At 38.1% G+C, this 18376-nt stretch overlaps 1 protein-coding gene across 4 annotated transcripts in view; it reads left to right on the top strand.

Moving 5' to 3' along the window:
• The window catches only part of cdon.S (cell adhesion associated, oncogene regulated S homeolog), a 132264-nt gene that overhangs the window by 84527 nt on the left and 29361 nt on the right, over positions 1–18376 (top strand). For all 4 annotated transcript variants that reach the window (XM_041571311.1, XM_041571312.1, XM_018227730.2 and 1 more), the window contains 3 exons: positions 16007–16145; positions 16793–17068; positions 17691–17837. In XM_041571311.1, the coding sequence (XP_041427245.1) occupies positions 16070–16145; positions 16793–17068; positions 17691–17837 (499 nt within the window). In that variant the 5' untranslated portion in view covers positions 16007–16069. The remainder of the gene's footprint in view (positions 1–16006; positions 16146–16792; positions 17069–17690; positions 17838–18376) is intronic.

Raw genomic sequence — 18376 nt, 5'->3', positions numbered from 1 at the left:
CACTGAGGACCAGGAAGTGGAGCCTGCTGAAGTGTAAAGCTGTTATCATGTGAAATTCAATGCAAGAGCAAGTCGACTTTTCAAGGACCTCTCTCCCTTTCCTTTATTCCTAATTGAACGTGTTGGGACAACTGTCGGCAGCATGTTTGTGTCTGTGAGTAACAAAACCCAAGCACGCTCTCAGCTTGCTCAGATGTTATTCAGGTGCAGTCCTTTCAAGCAGAATACATTAGAGCTGCAGTGAAAAGTGACTCCTCCAGCCAATTCTAATCTGTTAATCTTTTTTGGGATAGTTTTAGAACAACCTGCTCAGTTTGCAGTGTGTGACAATACCTAAATAAAATTCACAGAATTCACAAAAAAGATTCAGTATTTTAGCTTATTAGCATTTATTTTCCCTTTGTAGTTGTCTGATGAAAGCTCACCTTGGTTCCACGGATTTTGCTGGACAGCAGTTCCCAGCAGCATTTGCCACTGAGTAAAGAGGCAAGGGCATGCTGGGAGTTAAATGTCTGCATATTTTGGTCACCCAAGCTTAAAGGAAAATAGAGATGAAAACATGGAAATTTACTAGGGAATATACTGGATATACTATACTGGAGGATGCTGATATGGCACCCCTGATTTAGGCAAATTTACTATGCTGTGCTTTCAAATATTAATCATTGACACTAGCAGCCAAAAAAATTAATTGCCCTGTAAGACTGCAGTTTTATTATTATTAAATTATATTACTCATCTTACTTTTCAGGTCTTCTATTTATTTTCCAGTCTCTTATTAAAACTACTGCCTGACAGCTAGGGTAAATTAAACCCTAGCAACCAGGTAACTACTGAAATGCCAAAGTGGAGAGCTGTTGAAGATAAATTATTCAAAAGCTACAAAAACACGAATGAAGACCAGTTATGAAATGTCTTAGAATACCATTGTGTAAATCATGCCAAAAGTTAATCTAAAAGGATTCAGGAAATTTACCCCAAACCTGATCCATTTAGTTGGCAATTATATGTAGTGTAACATGGAAATTAAGATTTTGGTTCCAACACTGTCAAGGCTATGTGGGGTTTCTACCATTTACTGTGAAAAAAATACTGGCTTCCCTATATCTGTTATATTTTATTGTTAAACCACTTTTATCGAGTATAATTTCTACTGCCCAGATTGGTAAAATATTAGCCGTAACAGCCAAGTTGTAAAGCTTGTCAGGAGGTGTCAATATACAAACAAGAAAACTGTCAGACTGACTATAAAGTAAACATTTGTCTTGCAAAAGTAAACGATCAGAAACAGTGATTTATATAGTGTATATTTAATATTGCTTTCAGTACTTCACTTCTGGTAGCTGCGGATTGGGAAGCCTTGCTTTGTTTATGTGAAATACAGTGAAGTGTTTTTCATGTGTGTACATAAGCAAACATTGTGCTTTCCATTCTCCCTCCTTCCCGTAAGGCTCATCATCTGTTATTCATTTGCCCTGAAAAATTGGACAGTAGTAAATTGTGCCTTTTTTTTAGGAGTTTGAAACACAAATGCCTTTTTCAGTCTGCATAAAATTTTTATTTCTCTTTTTTTTAATGTGTCTAAAAAAATCTAAACGTAGAAATGCTTCATATCCTTCCTTTTGTAAATGGTTTTCCAGTTGCATGCTGTTGCGTATACTTTTGTTGGTACGTATGATAAGACGTATGCCTCACGAGGAAACGTTCCGCGACTTCGGAAAACGAATCACCGTTGTTGGTACATATGATAAGCCGCACGCCTCACGAGGAAATGTTGCGCGACTTTGGAAAACGAAGCGCCGCGAGTGCCATGCCGCAGGCGTTTTTTAATTATTGCAGGCGGAAGACAGGGAGAAACTGTTCGGGGAGATTAGTCGCCCCAAAGAAGAGGCAAATAGTTAACGGTTTGACTAATAGTTGACTAATTCTCCTCGATTCTCCAAGTGTGACCTTACCCTAAATAGAAATTTGAAGGCCTTGCACAGTTGTTTACTGGAGCAACTCCTAGGAGTACCTTTGGCAGGCTTAATTGCTCTTGCTGCTTAATTTAGGATAGATTTCCTAGGGGAGCTGGAATCATCACATAGACTACTGAGCAGACAATGATTTTTGTTAGTCTAGCAATATTCTTATGAGCATAATAACATACCTCCCAACTGTCCAGTTTTTTGCGAGACAGTCCCTATTTTGACAGCTTAACCCGCAGTCCCGGATTGTAACTGAAATGTCCTGACTTTCTCTTTGATCTCCTGCACTGAACAGTCAGAAAACGGTACAATGTTTCTAAAAATTAATTGGCTTTTGGCAGAGAATGGAAGGTGCAGTTAGATACTTTTGTAACAATTTCAGATAAGCAAAAAAACAATTGTAAAAATTTAAAGAAGAACTAAACCCTAAAGTTAAAAAAAAAACCTACCCTACATAGACCCCCCTCCCTCCTCCCCCTGGGCAAATGCCCCTAACGCTTTACTTACCCCTCGGTGCAGATTCAGGCATCGAAGTTCACAGGCGCCATCTTTAGCCACTTCGGTAATCTTTGGAATGAGACCGGCGGTTCGTAAATTTTTGTGAGTTTCAGTGCATGTGCAGTTGTCGCGAAACAGTAAATTGCTCCAACTGCGCATGCGCCGCCACACCAGTCTCATTCAGCGGATTTCTGAATAGAAGAAGATGTCGCCCGTGAACTCCGATGCCTGAATCTGCACCGAGGGCTAAGTAAAATGTTAGAGGCATTTGCTCAGGGGGAGGCGGGAGGGGGTTTTATGTAGGGTAGGGGGGTAGGGTTTTTTTTTTAACATTAGGGTTGAATTCTCTTTTAAGATAAGCAGGTCTTTGCAGCACTACAAACTGTGTAGCACTACAAACTGGGGAAACTGTGACTTGCAGCTTTAAGTACAATTCACCTTCATTAGCAAAACTGTAATAACATAAAAACCACAGAAATGTGTTCAAACTTTCATAACCTGCCAAATTTTGTAGAATGAACATGGTGATTAGGGGGTGTGGCCACAAAAATGGGCCTGGTCACACACTTTTCACCTCACTCCTCACGGCAATTATTTATGTCCCTCTTTTTATTTCAAAAAATTTGGGAGGTATGTAATAATGGTAACAGATAGTATTGAAATTAGATTATTTGTAGTGCTGCAATAGGTTTTTAAACCTGCTGCAATATATGTTAGATAATCAAATTACAACACTAAAAGTCATGTTTTCTTTAAAATAAACATATAAACACCTAAAAGCAGCACATGCACTGTCTGTGCCTGTGTTTTCCATTCCATCAATTGTATTGAAATTTCATCAACCAAATTACACACTAAGGACCATCCATGCATGAAGATGGCAGAAAATTCTTCTCATTTTGAAAAAAAAGGTTGCCATATTCCTTTCCATAGTTCTGGCACTCTATTCTATATACATAGAATATCATATAATACACACAAGCCATGAATATCTTATAAATTATATCCTTATAAACGGTGAGTTCTGATGTCATCAGTTATAAACGGTGAGTTCTGATGTCATTTTTGTCACATGACTCACAGAAATTTGTGTATTATAATAAATAAAGTACCCCCAGTTGTAAAATATAACGATATTAGAAGTTACCTCAGAGTTCCATGACCTGTATAAAAACACTCGGCCTTCGGCCTCACGTTTTTATATGGTCATGAAACTCCTCGGTAACTTATAATATCCTTATATTTTACAAGAGGGGGTACTTTATTCACTATATATAGTCACTGTCACTATACTTTGTGGGTTATGGGTGAATAGGAATTGTGCTGAACACGCTTCTAGATTATCTGTGCAGTATGACTAGTCTTTGATCTGATCCTTTCCTCCCCATATTGTGTGTTCGCTGACAGGCATGGTAATGGTCCCTCAATGTGCATACAAAGCATATTTTGGTGAAAAAAATGCATACTTTAGCATTTCCATGCTATAATCCATCCCGTGTTTGCACTGTTGGGTCAATGCAGTGCCCGTCAATACGTTCACAAGACGAAGTGGATGGGAGCAGATTAGCCTTTTCTCTTGCGGCATAGATAAACCAGCGGAGAAAATACTTTGTGCACCACTAGCTTAAAGGGGTTGTTCACCTTCCAAACACTTTTTGCAATTCAATTGTTTTTAGATTGTTCCCAGAAATAAAGACTTTTTTCAATTGCTTTCCATTATTTATTTTTTAAGTTTTTTCCAAAATCTAAGTTTAAAGGTGAATATTCGTGTCTCTGGTGTTTCAGTCTGGCAGTTCAGTAATTTAGGTGCAGGCTCTGAACTGTTACAATTTTGCAACATTTTGTTGATACATTTCTCAGCTGCATCTCTGGAGTATTAGCAACTATTGTATCAATTCTAACAGCTTCCTGTAATGAAACCCAGAGATTCTGCTCAACAGGGACAAAGATAAGAAATGTATCAACTAAATGTATCCATTTATAACAGTTTACAGGATCGGCGACCCCCCCTCCCAGAGCTGCTTCAGAAGGAGGGAAATGACACTTTACACTTCAATATTAGAAAAACCGTCACACATAGAAAATAGAAAGTCATTGGAAAAAGTCATTATTTCTAGTGATCTATCTGAAACCAACTAGTTGTTTGAAGGTGAACAACCCTTTTAAAAGACATTAAGGAAATAAACTAATTTACAAACGAAGGTTGTAAACTGCCCCAATATCACACTACAGCCAGCAGGCAATTTTTTTGGTCAGTTTATTACAAGTTAGAAAATAAAAGCAGAGACCTAATTGATACATTTGGTTAACAGTACCCCTTTAAAAAAATTGGATACATGATTTGGTTATCAGCATTTTACAGAAATATCATCAATGTATTATTGTTATTAAACAGCACTTTCTACCCTGAAGGAATGTAGTTGCAAAACATACTACCGAAAAAACATTTCTTGAGGCAGCATTATATATAGTTGTCTGCATAAAGTACTTCTTGACAGATGGAGAACAATTGTGTCCTGCCCGTGCAAAGTTTAATAACTATAAATACTGTATCTTACAATCCCAGTTATTGTATTTAAGCATAGCTTGCTGAAGGTAGCTGTATATTTTTCTGGCTAGTCAATGCTGGTTTGTGATAAATCATGACAGAAAAATTGGGGCATGCTCCCATATTGTAAAAAACCCCCCCAAAAAAACCGATATAAATGTATTCAATAAAAGTAATGCACTTACAAATTCGATAAATTATAACAGCTTATTTAATCAGTGCACCAATTGGTAGGGCTGATTGGTTTGAAAATCCGGCTGAATGGTCTGCTATTTGACCCCAGATGTCTGATATTATAAAAGGGTTGTAAGCTCTTGTAAACAGGATCATATTTGTATTGTGTAACCCTTGATTGATAAATTGTAAGAACGCTGTTATAAATTCATGTAAGGCACTATGTAACTTGCTGGTGCTAACTGTCAAACATAGGGATATCAAACACAGGGACTATTCTTTAAAATGGGTCAGTCAATTGTCATCATGGATGGTTTGTTCCCCCATGTGCCGATGTTTTGAAGGCAGGACCCACCCAATTGGGGGAACCTTCTATCCGCCTTCTTGGCAGAAGTAATTTTATTATGGTCCCAGCACAAGAGGAATGAGTTCAAACCAGTGTGCCTAATGTAGAGAGAAAACAATGCTAGTCTGTGAGTGCCAGTTTCAAAAAAATTCTATAGCTGTATACACAAAGCACCTAAAAATACCCTTTGGGACCAAACCATAAAAGCTGCTCTTAGGAGTAGAGGTACTATTAAAAGAAATAACAGCAGGGCTTGGAGATGGCATGTGGAATCATATTACATCTGACATTTGAGTGCCTGTATCATTTTAAATTGTTAAAAACCTATTGTACTTTGAAAAATCATTTAGCTTTGTTAGAGACAACTGGCCTCTAAAATATGGTTGTTTATACATTTATCAGAAAAACCAATTGAGATTTTGAGAAGTTTTCTACAAGGAACTGTGAGCATTTATGTATAATATATATTAGAGATATTTCGTGTGCTCTGGCTCTTTGTACTTTGCCCACTTATTTATTTAATATTCTTCATTTATATCAGGGATCCCCAACCTTTTGAACCCGTAAGCAACATTCAGAAGTAAAAGGAGTTGGGGAGCAACACAAGCATGAAAAATGTTCTTGGGGTGCCAAATAAGTGCTGTGATTGGCCATTTAGTAGCCCCTATGTGGATTATCAGCCTACATTGAGGCTCTGTTTGGCAGTGCACCTGGTTTTTATACAACCAAAACTTGCCCAAGCACAAAATTCAAAAATAAGCACCTGCTATGAGGCCACAGGGAGCAACATCCAAGGGGTTTGAGAGCAACATGTTGCTCATGAGCTACTGGTTGGGGACCACTGATTTATATGATGGTGACATGTTGCGCAATAATTTTAGCTTACTTGTAGATATTTAAAATGTCAAATAATTTGCATTGCAATTCTTTGATATTCTTCCTGCATATATTTTCACCTTGTGCTATTTTTGTTCTTTAACAAGGGTGCTCCCTACCCAAAAATGACCAAATGTTAGGTGGCCATACACAGGCCGATAAAAGCTGCCGACAGACAGAGTCCCCGACGGGCTTCCCTGATCGAGATCTGGCGGAAAGTCGGCCAGTTCTCGATCTGATGGGACTAAAAATTCAGTCGGATAGTGGCCGCATCTGCTCGTTGATGCAGTCCCGCCATCCGACCGCCCCTAAAGCCACCGTTAGGATCCGATCGTTGGGTCCTAGGGCCCACAATCTGATCAGCCCAATATTGCCCAAGGTGGGCATATCGGGGTAAGATCCGCTCGTTTGGCGACATCGCGAAACGAGGGATCTCTCCGTGTATGGCCACCTTTACTCTGCTGCAGTAAAACTATTCTATTCTATTCAATTCTGGAGTGTGCCATGCCAGTATTTAATCTATAGATAGAAGGCTACACATTAGATACTGGTAGCAAACACTATAATTATTCTATTGCTATGGTGCACCTTTGGCATGTCTATTTTTCTCTTGATACCTCCATCATGTGGTTTGTTTCATTTCTAAGATCCTTAGTTGGTGTGGCAATTAGGCACCGAAGGTTGATATTTAGCACCTATTTGAAAATGTATCTAGACAATGAGTTATAACCATCACCTCTTTAAAAGGATTTATGACGCCACGGCTAGAAAACCATAATCTTATGGTTTCCTTCTGCAAAGAGCAAAAAGGTCAGTAGATGAGCAGAATAAAGCACATTCAATTTCATGAGCCTCAAATAACTGTGGTTACGCATATGGAAAACATAACACCATTTAGAGTCTGGTGCAAGTTTATGAGACCTGCCTGTGTATCCCCTGCTGTAACACAGGAATTGCTTTACTGTATTGATGTTTTCAAAATTTCCTGAATATCGAAGTCGAAATTTTTTTAATCGAATTCGGGTATCCTGAGGTCGAAGTAAAATCGCTTGATCGAACGATTCGAAGGATTTCAGCGATCGATTGAATGATTTTGCTTTGACTTCCAAAAACATAGAAAAATGCTCTAGAAGGTCCCCATAGGCTAACATAGCACTTCGGCAGGTTTAATTTGGCGAAGTATTGAAATCGAAGTTTTTTTAAAGAGACAGTACTTAGATTATCGAATGGTCGAATATTCAAACGATTTTACTTTGAATCGAATTCGAACTCGTAGTATCCTATTCTATGGTCGAAGTATCCAAAAAAATATTTAAAATTTTTTTACTTCGAAAATTCCCTTGAATTCACTTTGACCCTTGATAAATCTGCCCCTATATGTTGTTGCAAAATTACAGAAAGGCCATCTCCCATACACTCCATTTTATCCAGATAAGCGAAATTTTGAAAAATTATTTCCTTTTAATCTTTATTAATAAACAGTACCTTGTACTAGATCCAAACTAAGATTTAAATAACCCTTACTGCAAGCAAAAGCAGCCTTTTGGGTTTATTTAATGTTTACAAGATTTTCTAATCTAGTAGATCCAAATTATCGAAAGATCGGTTATCCAGAAAACCCCAGGTCCCAAGCATTCTGGATAATAGGTCCAGTTCTTCTTCCTTTCATGATAAAGCAAGGCTATTTGGGGGGGGGGGAGATAATAATCCCATTGAAGTTCTGCATCTTTTATGATGCATAGACTGTGCAGATGTTTTACCCCAGAATCACTCCACTTCTTTCTTCAAACATATGCCCTACATACTCAAGGGTCTACTTCTTTATGCAGCCTATCCATCTCACCACATGCTGCTTACTGTCCCAGCCAAGGAATGTGTAATTGATGTTATATGATACCCAAACTGTGAGGAAATCCAGAGAGCAGGAAACTGCTGGGAAAAAGGAGACAGAGTTAAAACTATTATCACTGTATATGCAAGTATAATTCAGTCTTTTATTTGGCAAACTGAAAACAGTAAGTTACAGTAAGAGCTTCTATATTGTAAGTATGAGTGAGAACCTACCCGTGAGAACTGCCATTGCCTTTTTTTACTTTAGTACCTTTCTCCGTTTATAATACAGAAAAATAACACATTCACGGAACGTTTAAAATTTAAGATCGTCTTTCAAAACCTTTTTATGTATATATTTAAAATGTTTATTTTTTAAAACGATCCATGTAATCCACTAATGTGATGCTTGCTATGGGGAAATCAGTGTTATCAAAACAACTTTAAATTAATGTCTTATCTTGCCATTCCAGATGCAATTTTGGGGAAAATACAATCATGATGATTTATCTGGCTGGTTCTTTAGTAATTATGTGATTAAAATTCAGCTCCACTAAGAGAAAAGTCCATAGGGTAAAATCACAATGGTGATAGCTGCTGGTGCAGTAAAAATATTTGGGTTGCGTTATGATGATGATCTTTCTGCATCTCAATAATTGCTAAATTAACTCACTATAGATAGTTATCATTATAATACTTAAGATTTCTGGTTGAAAAAAATGCAATTGCTCTGCATTGGAGTAGCTGCTGTAGTAGAGTGACATAGCCCCTTAACTAGAGATGCTTCTCCAGAAGAAATTCTGCAGGATATGCTGACTGTGTGGACTTATTTGTACGCATGAAAAAATTATTTGGTCACAGAGGGTATAAAAAAGATACTGGGGCTCGTTTATCAACACTGGGCAAATTTGCCCCATGGTCAGTTACTTATAGGAACCAATCAGTGATTAGCTTTATAAAGCCAGTAATGGCTTGCAGTAATGAATGCAGCAATCTGATTGGTCGCAATGGGTTACTGCCCATGGGCAATAGACAATGGTATTGCTTTGACACAGGGAGTTATTTGGTTTAATCACTGGGCACTTGTATTTCCTGAGGGAAATCTGTCTATCATATTTGTACGTTAATTAGTATACTTGACTTTTGATTTTTTCTTACTCTACCTTTCAGAAATGATTAAGTGCATTGTTTTGGTATAAAAAGCATGATTTCCTCCCTATTTGCCTTCAATATTGGCTATTATTCATAGCACTTTTACCAAGAATCCCATGAGTGTGAAATGCAAATATAGTACACACTGGCTGTGAGCAGCCTGCATACTTGTCATTTATAGCTACAAAGTTTCAGTAGGAAAATTTTCTAACATAATTTCAGATGTACGTTTCCTATGTGAACTAACAGCCTTCAGGTGACAAACCCGAGTTAATGCAAAGAATGTGACAATTATCCTAATTGTTTTACTTTTTTTTTCTCTTGCTTCGCCTCCACCTCCCCATATTCTGTGTGTAATTAAGAGTCCAATGGTGCTTATTGCAGCTGGCAGGATCTGGGTTGCTTTTTTTAAAACTGTTGCTCCCAACCCCTTTCTTTCCCTTTGACCTCTGCACCATGTGACCCTTCCTGGGGTTAGCCGTTAGCCCTTGCATTGTGCCCTTATCAAAAAGGGGCTCCTGCTGCGCTGATTACTTCCTAGGCACGTTAGCCAGTTAGTTGCTTGGTATAGTAACTTATCATTTTCATTCTATGTTCTGGGCATGTCTTTTTTTTTCTTTTACCTCTGAGCAGTTCATTCTCTGCCTTTCTTTAAGTGATGAAACTTCACTCCGTAGAATTCTAGTCTGTGGCACAGTAGCAAAACATATGTATATAAAAATATATACAACAAATTATTTATTAAATCATCATAGGCTCTTTTTTGCCATTTCTTAGTGTTCCTACAAGGTTCTTCTTAAAAGACAAGGGGCAAATTCATTTGGACCAGCAAACGCTCATCCACACTTAGCGCCAATACGCTAGGCATAAATTTGTTACCAATACACTAAATTCACTCAAATGCGAAATTGCGTCTCAGCAGCCAAACGCTGGTGAAATTTCGGTAGCGTTCAATTCCACCTAACGCTCTTACACTTGGGTCATATAGGTCGTATGGACGTCTTTATTAGAGATGTGGGTTAAAATGCTTAAAGTGGCCACTTATTATTACAAATGCTCAAGGAAGCAAAATAAATAATAAAGAGATCCTCTAATGCCCTAGACATAAGCCCACCCTAAAACAAATGTGGCATGTTCCTCAAATTGGTTACAAATTAACACAATCCCGATTGTGCCATCGTTTTTTTACTACTTTTATGAGTTTCCAGCATACAGGATATGGGTAAAGATTGTTCGCCTGAGGAAAATTCGCCTGGCGAAAGGGTGCAAAACTGCGATAGGGACGGCCTCTTTCACTAGAGAATTGTTGTCTACGCCTCTTAGTAAATTGCTGTTGTCCCTGCGGATGATTTATGATGAATTTTCACTAGTTATTGCCACTTCGCCCTTTAGTAAATCTTCCCCAAAGACTTAGATGTCAAATATGTTTTATTTACATATTTTTTGTGGTATTGACTGCAAATAAAGAAAAGTAAAAAATGTGGCAAAGTGGCAACATGTTTGTTGAGCTGGAGGCTAAATCTAGAAAAGTATTTAGGTGATATTAAATAGACACTTCTTTTTAAGGATCCTCAGACTAATGTCAGACACAGGAGTTCTTGACCAGCAATGGCATCTACCTGGCACTGTGCCTTTTGCTTGTGTGCATTTTTGAGATACAGTCAACCCATTTGCACAATGACAGGCAGCAGGGCAGTATTGGACGTTTTCTGGCTAAAAAAAAATGCGAAGTGTGACATGAGCCTAAAAAATTAAGTAATTGTTTGAGAAGTCTTAGCGACTATGTGCTAGAGTTATGTGAGAGGCTTTTGATATTGTAAAACTCTTTCCTGCTATTTCCACAATACCAACAATTATGCAACATTTATCTTATGTTATATAAAAGTAACAGTTTGCTAGTGATGGGTTAATCTGAGTTTTCCGACAATTTGCAAAATGGCCAAAAAAATTGCCAAATGAAAGTCAATGGATGGCAAAATGTTTTTGGCGTGCAATTTTTTCCACTCATATGGAAGTCTTTTTCGTGGCGAAACCTGGTTGAAAATTTTCCACCAGTGAAATGTTTGCTTGGATTATTCAAATACACTACAGGGGTTATGTGATAAAAGTTGCAAAGCTTGCTACAGGTCTTATCACAAGTCTCTTGAAGTCAGCAGTGACATGTTTAAAAATAAAAAAATTTTGGATTCTATGGGTTTCAGCACCTGGTAAAATGAGTACCATTTATTAATTATGTGGGTAAACCTATAAAGGTTTATTTATGGTTGGTTGCTATGGGTTTTAGACTAGGACAAACTTTGCAACATGCTTATATCCATTAAATTAAGTAACTTTATGAAGTGAACAGGCTGCTTCTCTGAAATACCACTGGATTCCATACTCTACAGCAATGATCCATAAGCAGTGGATCGTGAGCAACATGTTGCTCAACAACACCTTGGATGTTGCTGTCAGAGGCCTCAAAGCAGGTGCTTCTTTTTGAATTCCAGGCTTAGAGGCAGGTTTTGTTTGCATAAAAACCAGTTTACTGCCAGATAGAGCCTCCACAAAGGGGCTACCAAATAACCAATCACAGCAGTTATTTGGCATCCCCATGCTTGTGTTGCTTCCCAACTCTTTTTACATTTAAATGTGGCTCACAGGTAAAAAAGGTTGGGAACGCCTGCTCTACAGAGGAAGTTACTGCATTTCTGCAGTACAAATTATTATTGCATTGGATAGGATCAATTGATTATGATTTATTTAGTGTTTCTCATACTCAACAGCCAGGTAGCTAAGTCTTTAAAAATGTTTAATTTAAGGGGTTTGCATACAGTACACTATGAATTATTTTGAACATGAGCTTGAACTGTTCTAACAACCTATGTGTGCCTTGGAAGAGGGACTTCCATCTCTGCTTACACATTGGTATGAGGGAAGTGTCACTTTTCAAATCATGTAGCACTGCAGCAAGGTCTCTGTGGGACTCATGGAGTCTAGATCTGGGAATGAGAGCCAAGAAAACAGCATGAAGACTGTTTGTGATAAAAGTTTTTCTCAATCACCAAGGAGCCTATAGCCAAAGGAATGTGTCAGTTTACTCTCTCTATAGGAAACCTGTCAGCTCTGCTACCTTTTCAAAGGTACCTCTGTGGGAGCTGGACTGGCTTCACTCAGTAAGGAACAAAGGCTGCCTGTCGCAGTATACTTTATAATTATTAGAGGAAAAACCTACTCACATTAAACTGCATTGGTACAAAAAAAAGGAAGGTCTTTACTGACTTTCATTCTTTTTACACAAAACAAAAAAAATCATGTTGTTAACTTTGCCATTTATAACTTCCATTTAGGTTCCTCTCCATTTTATGACTGTATTAATTGGTTAGCGCTCTCCCCTTGTTTATTTGTTTATGGCGGATCCTAAATTCTGGCATGTAATTACCATTTGCACCCCTCTGAGTCACCATTTAAAAGTGAAAATCCATGTACAAATTAAGACTCACAAGCACATTTTCTTAACAAAACTTAAAGATTCTGTTACTCTTTTGCTGCACATGGTATCTATTATACAGTTACAATTCAGCCGGGTTCTGAAAAGAAATACAAATGAATATGGCCTGTGAAAAGACAGGCATATTGTTTTCTTTGTCTCTGTCTGAACAACATATTTTTGGTATACAGCAATAAACAGGTATGAGACCTGTTATCCTAAATGCTTAGGACCTGGAGTCTCCTGGATAAGATGCATATTTCCCAACATTGAGTTTCCAAACTGACTAAGTACATCCAGCCTTTTCTCCTTGTCGTTATTGCTCTGAAGGCACTTCAAAATTAGTTCTAACCCTGTTTATGCTTCATGTCCAGTATAATTATTTTCTTTTTTTTATCACATTTAGATTATACACACACACACACACACATATCATGTATGTCAGTTGAAAAGTTATTTTTTTTTTTACAATTTAGCAATCCAAACACATTTGTTATTGTCCATAAGCAATTTACAGAGCCCAAACAGATGCACTTAGGGGCAAATTCACTAAGAATCAAAGTTGCGGCAGGTGCAACTTCGCCGCTCTTCGCCGCACTTCGCCAGGCGAATTTTCGCCAGCGCTCCGCAAATTCACTAAAATGCGAAGTTGCGCACAGGGGTAGCGCAAGCTTGCGAAGTTGCGCTAGCGTTGTTTCGCTATATAAAGCGAAGTTGCGCTAGCGAAGGCTAATTTGCATACGGCGCGAAATTCAAATTTCAATGGAGGAACACATATCTGCACTACAAATTCCTACAAAACTTTCAAATCTGCCAATAAAAAATTTATTTTGCCCTACACATGTGCCCACTGTCTAGGTAAGTTGCCATGAGTCAGGAAAAGTAGGGGTGAGGAAGGGGAGCCCCAAAAAAATTTCGATCTTTTTCAGCCTATCAGTCATCATGTAGAAAACACGCCAGCGTTTTTTGGGACTTAGAAAAAATTTTGACTTTTTTTGAAACAATCCCTATCTACTCTATTGCGCTTCGCCAGGTCTGAGGTGGCGAAGGAAGTCTAGCGTAAAAGGTAGCGTTCGCTACACTGCGCAAGTTAGTGAATTTGCGTAGTTTCGTCGCTAGCGAAAATTCGCCTGGCGTAAGGTTGCGAAGTAACACTAGCGAAACTACGCCAGCGTTCGTTAGTGAATTTGCGCAGTAGCGAAAATGGCCAACGCTAGCGAAAAAGCGCTAGCGTTCGGCGCTTCGCGCTTTAGTGAATTTGCCCCCTAGAACAATCTGTATGCTGAGCTAGCTACAGTTGAAGTCACGTAAAAGCAGACTAATCTAGTGTCAAACTTGCTCATTCCATGTGTGCTGTGAAGTCATTAGCTGGTTGTGTTTTTATTTACGCAAGATTCCCATGAAGACCACACAAGTGAAACGGATTAGGCAGATTAAAACAACAAAAACAAACAAGCAGAAGAAAGATCAACAACCTTGTCATTGCAGCTATCAACTTCACTTATACAGAGAGCAATGCACACTATGCACATTTGCACATTCACAGACTCTTCTGTAGCACTAAAGTAAATCCTATTGCTTATGGTATATTTTCATTTATTGAATATCTGTGTGCTAATTTTTGTTTCTTCTCCATGCACGCAACTTTCAGATATGAATAACTCCTCTAGGTCATTGTTGTAGAAGTAAGACTTTTTATTTCAGAGTTATCACAGGAAACATCAATGGCATTAAGTGGCTTAGAAAAAGAAAGGGATTTTTTTTAGAGTTTATTAAGACAGCTGATGTGTAGCACAATAGTTTGAAAAAGTTGATGTTAGCGTGGAAATTGGGTGTTCATCTCTCTTTATTTAAAATAAATAGTTGAGGAACAGCTTTGCAAAAAATGTGTATTAAGTGATCCCTTAACTAGTGCTCTAGTGCTTTCCTCAGCCTCTCTGGTGGAGTGTTTTGTGTTAACAAGTTCTGAGTGTTTATTTTGTTCTGTACACTCAGTGGCTGCCTGTTGCTGCTGCTGCTCTTGAACCGATAAAATTTAAAATAAACCTGCTCTTCACAGCTGGTGTCTCCTGGCAGCTGGTACCCAGAAATAGGCTGCTACAAAGAATGACAGTCATGGCTGCATTGCTGCTACATTTTGGAAGTCAAAATAAAAAATCAAATGAATGAATTATATAGATCTATAGTGTGTTGATGCTGCTTTTTATGAAAACGGCACAAATTTTTTTAATGAGTTTTTCTGTCTGCCATTCTCTGCACTACTGGTTCTGGCTACATGTACCATTGATACAATGTTGCAGTATATATCTCCCCTCTAGTCAAGACTATTTCCCACTATCCATGCACACATCTGTGGTTTTCATTTTTTACATGTCTGTTAATCACAGAACATACAAGCCACATTCATTACTTTATATAATGCACATGTTTCACTGAGCCATGTGACACAAGTGACCTTACTAAGAATTTAAAGTAAAACTATACCCCCCAAACACTTCTTCCTGTTACAGTCAGAGTTGTAGTATTTCTGGTCAGGTGATCTCTGAGACAGCACAGAGACCATCACCAAATAGTGGTTCAAGGCAAGAGATGTAAAATGACTATTTACTTAAATATATATTCCAGTTTGGTAAGATTCTTTAATATGCCACTTAATATGATATACACTATCTGTTAATTATTAATTTTGGGGTATAGTTTTCCTTTAACTGATGATATCACTAAGCAATGTATAGTGTGGTATATTGTACAGGCTAGTTGTACGTATTGTGTATATAACATATTAATTAAACAACAATACTAATGAGATACAATGTTTAGAATACCTTGCACATATGGTTTACTGGGTCCGTAAACTTTAATCCAAAAACTATCACTAAACATTATATATAGAGGAGCTCTGTGAATAAAAACGACTTCTTTTTAGCCCAGTACAGCTAATGAAACCTCTGTAAACTCTTCCAATTGGGTGTGAAGGGTCAAACAATATATGTTAGCCATCATGAACCAGTTCAGACTGAAGAGTTTTATTAACTCTTCTGTCCTAGAGGGAAGCTGTTTGTCCTCTCAGCAATATAGGCTCTTAGACTAGTAATATTTCAAATACATCATATCTTAACATTTCTTCTTTTTCTGCTATATTTCAGAGTTTTTCCTCTGCATGCTATTCCCGTGAATACGAAGGCGCCATACTGGTTTAACCCAGAGCTATGCATCCTGACCCAGGGCCCTGGCATCCACTGCTTTGCTTCTTGGTGTTGGCACTTTCCACATATGCTAATTCAGGTATTTCACTATTTAACAATGTATGCTGCTTCTATTTACATTTTTTAAGCAATCATCTGTGTAATGAATCATTTTTACACTACTGCGCATATTTTCCTTTACATAAAATGTGACTTGTTAAGACATTTAGGCCACATTTGGGATATTGCTCTAATGCATAACTGCATTAATGTATTTATTTAAATGGATGTCTGCAGATTGTATGCCTCTGTTTTAATATTATTTTTACATAATATTACTGAACACAAGCTAGTTGTACATGGAAAGATACGCAAGTTTGTTAACTTTGCAAAACTCTTAGCTACCCAGATGGGCCGAATTGTCCCTTGGGCCGAAGATCAATTCATAACAGGGGCTTATGCATACTTGTTGGGAAAGGAATCAACATGCTGATACAGTATGTGACATATCCGTGGTCAGATAATGGTCAGTTAGGTTGTGGTTTTGCTCCTTAGAAGTCAGTAATTGCAAAGTTGGCATCCAAAGTCTTTAGTTTTTTCCAAAGCAAGTTGTATGGAAGCAAAAAAGGAATATGCTATGCTCAGGGATGGTTTATGATTGTTTAAGGTTAAAAAATACAGGAAACCCAATGGTTCCGTTAAACCTTTCTGCACACTTACTAGCTCTCTTGTACTTTCTACATTTAGATGTGACTCCTCGCTTTGCATCTGAGCCACTCTCTACTGTCCAGAAACCAGGAGGCCCTGTTACACTTCTATGTTCTACAGAGCCACCCTGGGCTCATATATCATGGCTCTTCAATGGTAAACTGTTGGAAAGAATTTCACCCCAAGGTGTGGATATTCAGTCCGGGCACCTAATCATTCCATCCCTTGGCCCTGCTCACGTTGGCCAATATCAGTGCAATGCCAGCACCCCTGTGGGAGCCATTCTCAGCAAGCCTGCAACAGTGTCTGTGGCATGTAAGTATCAACTAACCTTGCTCATTTCAAATACTAAATCCTTATTCAGCCCTGTTTTTCATTTTAAATTACGTATCGCCTTTGGAGGTCAGTTCCCCTGGAACAAAAAGCACTCAGGCTGCCCTCTCCCTTGCTCTGTCAGGGTCATGTGTAAATAACAGTGCCTGAAATAGTATTTCCTGCCTGCTTGTAAAACCTATGCTCCCAGCAGGCTTCATATTGCACAGAATGCTGTTAGGGGATGTTACATTCATTTTGTATGGGAGTTTAGAAGTTAGTGGAGTACTGACTGACATCCTTTTGATTTCATTATGCAGAAACTGAATAGATGAAAACACATTTTTCTGTTCTCTTAACTGGGACATTCTGCAGCTTTTTTAACACCAGCCATTTTCCCGCTTAATTTCCTGTTCCCCTACAATGAAGAGAGCTAGTTAATTTGGTTTCACAGCTTAATTAAAATACAACTTACACTGTATTCTACATCTAGTTAGAATCGCTCTTGGAACTGTTTATATGAGTTACTTGATGAGCCTTCATATTAGCTGACTTTGTATTTTATATTATGGCCAGTAATGGATTCCTTGTATGTTAAATTAACATGAAAAAACTGCTTTCACAGATCTACATGATTTTGAAACCACAAGTGGGCACAGTGTGACAGCAGAAGAAGGAAGCAGTGCATTTATTGGGTGTAAAATACCAGAGAGTAACCCTAAAGCTCATGTTCGGTACAAAGTTAGAGGAAAGTGGCTGAAAGAATCCTCAGGTATGTTTCAGATAATTACTTCATTGCCCTATATATACGCTGAGTATGGAAACACTGCACAATGCTCTGGTCGAAGGAATGAGAGTCTGGGTTGCAAGCCTGATGGCTTTTTGAGGCATTCAGAGAGAAGTTTAAGCTGTGTGCTTCCCCATGTTTGTGGCACTGCTAGAAAATCTGTCACTGTCACGAGTGCTAACTTTGTAATGTAATATGTTATAAAGTATAAATACATTTGGGTCATTTATTAACAATGGAGACAAATAACACTGGTGATGATGCCTATAGCAACAGCAGTTAGATTTAAACAAAAGCAAAGCTCTGATTGGTTGCTATAGAAAACATCACTGGTGATCTTGTCTCAAACATTAATAAATATGCCCCCTACTGTATAAATGTTAGAAGGCAACATTATAATATGCTACATCTTGGGACCACATGTTATTTCAAATCTATATTCCATGAATGTCATTATTTTCCTAAATCAAAACGAGTGTAGCTGAATATTAGTTGTGATGTGTCAGCTTAGCATTTTCCAGTGA

Source organism: Xenopus laevis, chromosome 7S (assembly GCF_017654675.1).
Source record: "Xenopus laevis strain J_2021 chromosome 7S, Xenopus_laevis_v10.1, whole genome shotgun sequence".
Taxonomy (NCBI): domain Eukaryota; kingdom Metazoa; phylum Chordata; class Amphibia; order Anura; family Pipidae; genus Xenopus; species Xenopus laevis.
This window is presented reverse-complemented; position numbering and strand designations above follow the sequence as displayed.